This window comes from Cryptomeria japonica, chromosome 4 (assembly GCF_030272615.1).
Source record: "Cryptomeria japonica chromosome 4, Sugi_1.0, whole genome shotgun sequence".
Lineage (NCBI taxonomy): Eukaryota > Viridiplantae > Streptophyta > Pinopsida > Cupressales > Cupressaceae > Cryptomeria > Cryptomeria japonica.
Genome location: NC_081408.1, coordinates 239,960,364 through 239,965,648, shown reverse-complemented (window position 1 = coordinate 239,965,648; position 5,285 = coordinate 239,960,364). Strand labels below are relative to the sequence as shown.

The window sequence follows — 5,285 nt, the reverse complement described above, 5'->3', positions numbered from 1 at the left end:
CATAAACTTGTAGCAACAATGTCGAAGACGGCTACTTATTTTAAGTTTGGTTAGCACATATTTCTATATTGGCTTAAGAATAAACTATTACTCATGCTGAATATGCCTCCACCCAAATCTATACTTGCAAGTTTCGTTGGTGCCAAGAAAATCTCCAACTAAGACAACAATTCGAAGGTGAAGAATCCCAAGTTCTAATGGAGAAAACATGATTTTCATCTTCGATATTTTCTGTGCTTGAAATCCTATAAAGCAGCAACAAAAAGCTCAAGGGGTAACATGAAGTCCCTTGGAGAGTGAGAAAACTACAAGCTCAATACTTTTCATATTGCCAAGATAAATCAGCCATGGCAATGTGGGAGATGTTTGTCCCATGGATTCCATACAATGAAAGCTGGATCTCCTTCGCAACTGCTGCATTTGCCTCTTTCTTGGTTGGCATAGCATCTGTATCTGTTATCTTTTATGCTCCCCTTGTTTATGCAGCCATGAGATTGAAAGCTAAAGGAAATATGCCTCCAATTCCTCCAGGAAGAATTGGAATCCCTTTCTGGGGAGAATCTCTCGGCTATCTGAAATCGTGGAGTAACCTGCTCGATCTGGACGTGTGGTATGACATGCGAAAGGTTAAGAACGGGAAAATTTTCACGACCCATATTCTGGGCAGCCCCACTGTAGTCATGTTGGGTGCTGAGGCCAACAAGTTCATCCTTACCAATGAAGACAAGTTGTTCAGAAACAGCTGGCCCAAATCTCTGAGAGTTCTGATCGGGGAACGTGCCATGACTAGTTGTCAGGGCGCAGATTACAAAAGGATGCGGCGGATTATTCACTCTTTTCTGGGTATCGAAACTCTGAAGAAGTCAATTGGAAGGTTCGAAAGGATTGTGTTGCACCATCTGGACTCTGACTGGCGTTCTGGCGAGATCATCCATGCCCACCACAGAGTGAGAGATATGGCGCTCTGTGTGGCTGCTGAGTTCTTTTTAGGGTTAAAGGCTGGGGAAGAGCTGGAGAGGTTTAGGGTTCACTTTAATGATTTCTATGCGGGGCTTCTTTCTCACCCTCTCGATCTTCCCTGGACTGTCTTTGGGAAGGCCAAGCGCGCTCGGGCCGCCATTGTTGCTCAGATTGCTTCGAAGATCCGTCTGCATAGAAGCTCGTTTAGTGCAAGTGGAGAAGAGGATGAAAACTTTATGGGCATGGTTTTGAGGGCGCAGAAGGCAGGGGGGGACTTTGTCTTGAACGACGAGGAGATTACAGACAACTTGATGGGTCTTCTGACGGGAGGATATGATACTACTGCCTCAGCTTTGGCCACAATTCTTAAGTATCTTTCTCTCTCGCCATGGGTGTTACGACGCCTGCGTAAAGGTACTCTATTTCATACCAGTTAAGATATTTTGAGATTTCAAGCTTGAAATTGGCTTAGTAGATTATTGTTTAAAGGATAGTGTGATATTAGAAGTTCCAGTCTTATCTGATTATTTTATTTTTATTCGTTTTCATTTTAAAAATATTAGTTATTGTTTTCTATTTTTACATGAGAATGAAGCGAGCTTGTTGGTAATGGAGTTTAAAGGTTTTGTTATAGTTGATTCAAATGAGGCAATAACTTTTCCAATCAGATTTTTGTGCACATCTTTTTTCAAATGACCTACTAATTGATCTCATGTATTGCAAAATTTTAGAAAAATAAATTAAAAAAATAGATCAAATTTTTTCTAATTGACCTTCCACACCTCTTAGACAAACTATACAGTTCTTAAGATTTTCTTAAGATTACCAAACATCTATTACAATGTATTAATAATATATGAAAGATATTAATATTTTGGTGCATCCTAAGGGCAGGACACACCCAGATAGGATTGTTACTTATATATGAACGAGTTGTAAGATAGATTAGTAAGTGTGATTTTAAAGCTTTAGAAGCATTAGTTTGTAAGTTCTAGTTTTATAAATTTTGTACATTTTTAAAAAGATTTTTAACTATTAGATTTTATTATACATTAATTAATATAGGCCCAAATCTTAAATGTATTTGTGAAAGTAGATTGATGATATTAAGTTAAAGTTATTTTATGTACTTTTAAACTATTTAAATTATTATTTTTAATTTAAAGAATAAATTTTAGTTAAGTAACATTTATTATTTAAAAGATATTTTACAATGATTGTACATAAATGATTTACTATATATTTAACCATACAATGTTTTCAAAATTATTGTCTACTATTTTGTTTACTAAAATGCAATGGAATTACTATTTTATTAACTAAAGTATGTAGTTATTTTATCAAAATTATTTTATAGAGTTATGACACTTTTCATATTTCTTATATATTTTATTATTTTGTATGTTAGCATTTAATAGCTTTTTCGACACTTATCCCATTACACATCACCCATTGCTAGCGTTGTAGTTAGTCCTCTCAATGTAATTATTAATAGAAAATAACTATTGTTAGATAGTTTTTTGTGCTTCAAAAATCAATGCTAATATTCTACAACATTTGTATAAATTAGGTGACTGGAGGAATATTAAGCATCAATACTAGATAGGATATTTAAACCTTATGACAAAAAATAGCAATTGATTGATTTTTTGCCCTTTAGATCTTTATTATAATTAAATTATTTTAAAAATAGAATTTATTATTTCTTAATTATGTGAAGGTATTCTTAACATACAGTTTTTAATGATCAATATAATTATTTCTAAAATAATTATTTACCATTTTTTTTAATGTTGATGAGGTGATACAAAAATTGATAAAATTGTCTTGTTAAGAACAAATAGTTGCATGTGCAAATTTCATATTACTGTTTGACCATTTGATTATTAAAGATATTAGATACAACAATTAATTTATTTAAAAAAATTTGTCATTGATCACTCTTTAAAGATTCCATTGACATCTTTAATGTTACATATTAACTAAAATTTATAATCCACGTTTACTTTATCATCTTAAAGTGATGTTGAAATTTTTCACATAACTACTTTAAAAACACTATGTCCTAAAATTCCACTTAATTGAAAATCTTATACTCTTTATTAAATGTCAAATTATTCTTTCTAAATGTATATTATTCTATTAATGTAATCCAGATTGTGAGAAGCTTAGAGATAGCAAGAAGGAAGGAGAGCCTTTAACTTGGAATGAGATTAAAAGTGTGGAGTACATGCATAATGTAATATCAGAAGGATTACGCATTGTGCCCCCTATAAATGGAGCATTTAAGCAAGCAAAAATGGATGTTGTATATAATGGTTATACCATTCCAAAAGGATGGAAGGTTGGTATCTATACTAATTTTTTTTAAATTTTAAAAAAAAATATATATATTTCTCAATGTAATTTTGATAATCTATGAAATGTAGGTTCATTACTCCATTAGCCAAACAAACAACAAAGATGAATACTTTCAAAGTCCAAAGACATTTGATCCAGATCGCTTTAATATGAGACACAAGCCATTCACCTACATTCCTTTTGGACAAGGCATTCGTATTTGCCCAGGAAATGAGTATGCAAAGATAGAAATGGAAGTATTTCTATATCATTTTGTGTTGAGATATGATTGGGATTTGGTGGAGGCCAATGAGACTCTCAACATGTACTTTAGTCCTCAACCCATATATGGTTTACCTTTGGTTCTTAAAACAATAGCTTAAATAAGTTCATATATGTATAACACACCTACATCATGGATATCAAAATATAGTTTTATGTTACACATTTCCCAGGTTTTACTATGTGTATATATTAATAATAGAGTTTTGGAGAAGAATTATGTTGTTCAACTTAATAGAACTCAATTACCTAATCCAAACTATTAGGATTTATATAATTCCATGTTTCAACACATGTTATTATGGTTTATCATGCATATTATATATTTTTTAGGGAATTATTACAATGTAACAAATAAATTGTGAAATATATTGTTTGGACTTTCTATGATGTATTACAAATGATTTATTTAGTTCTCTCAAATTTTGAACAAGGTGGGAAACAAAATAAAATGAGTATGTTAGTGCCAACCGGTGGTGAGAGGGGAGGGGTGAATCAACACTTTACCGGTTTTAACCAATTGAAACTTTTACTTTAAGTTTGAATTAATTCACCATTCATCAATGTAAACATTTACTGCAGAAGATTAAGCATACATGAAAAGGTATACAATAACACAGATTTATCTCGTGGAAACCCAATAGGGAGAAAACCACGATGTGAGTAGCAACTCACAAAATTTGTACTCTTTTGGAGTACACCAGGTTAATATCCATCAACTAGTACATTTGGGCCTAATTTCCGATGGCTAATTGTCGGATTTGCAACGACCAAACGTTGGTCTTCCGACAAACTTTATCGTCAAAAACTCATCATCGGGATTTTCAACGATGCCATTTTCTTCGGATTTCCAACGAATGTTATGATTGCTCCTCGATGACCGTCTGACATGGTAGTGACGTCGGATATACAGCATCCTCGTCGGACGTTCCATTAGTTGTCATCGGAATTCCGACGGTGAGAGATGATGTGGGTCAAACGGCTTTGCCGTCGGTGAATGAAAGCATTGAATGAGTTCTATTTATTAAAATTGCATTAAACATTTTAATTTATTTGATTCAGTGTTATTTGCAAAAAATGATTATCAATGATGTTTCCTTTCTCCAAGAATTGTCTAGGATCTTTTTGTTAGATAATATGTAACATCGAATGACTAAATTTTTTCTTTACAAATGCTTATTAAATTTAGTTATTATTTGAGCGTGAATTAAAATTTATATCTGTATGGAAGTAGAACATACAAGTTGAAGAGTCATGTGCATGCAAATTTCCTAAAAGAAAACAAGCAGGCATTATCTTGAATGACATGGAAACAAGCTCATCAGCTGCCTAGAAGAGCGCAATTGGAGAATGGTAGAGGAAAGTGTTTAAGGGTGATAAATAGATAGAGAGTATGCAATACAAACAAACAATGTCTGGAGTGTCTGATGTGACGTCTCTAATTTATATTCAGAGGAACTAACTGGTTTTGGAGTTCCTACGAAACCTATTGGGCCACGCTTTGGAGGAAATCAATGTGTTCATGCAAGGAGCACCTTTTTTCTATTATGAGAATGATGGTTTTGCACCGAAGGATATTTGGAAGTCAATATCCAAAAATTTCTATAGTGTGGAACAAGAGTTGGTGGACTCGAAGTATAATTGTTATCTTTCAGAAGACCAAGAGGTTATGTACACAATCTCCCAATAGAAGAGTGATTTCA

At 33.1% G+C, this 5,285-nt stretch overlaps 1 protein-coding gene across 1 annotated transcript; it reads left to right on the top strand.

Moving 5' to 3' along the window:
* Window positions 1-347: 347 nt before the first annotated feature.
* LOC131875057 (cytochrome P450 716B1-like) lies at window positions 348-3,683 on the top strand. Its single transcript, XM_059219069.1, has 3 exons — window positions 348-1,374; window positions 3,117-3,304; window positions 3,390-3,683. The coding sequence occupies exons 1-3, from the start codon at window positions 348-350 to the stop codon at window positions 3,681-3,683; spliced, it is 1,509 nt and encodes a 502-aa protein (XP_059075052.1).
* The last annotated feature ends 1,602 nt before the right edge of the window (window positions 3,684-5,285 follow it).

Excerpts from the sequence above, each read along its gene's own strand:
- LOC131875057 (XM_059219069.1), top strand. The coding sequence starts at position 348 with ATGGCAATGTGGGAGATGTTTGTCCCATGGATTCCATACAATGAAAGC. Across the intron at positions 1,375-3,116 it reads GTTACGACGCCTGCGTAAAG|ATTGTGAGAAGCTTAGAGAT; the intron begins GTACTCTATTTC and ends AATGTAATCCAG. Across the intron at positions 3,305-3,389 it reads CCATTCCAAAAGGATGGAAG|GTTCATTACTCCATTAGCCA; the intron begins GTTGGTATCTAT and ends TATGAAATGTAG.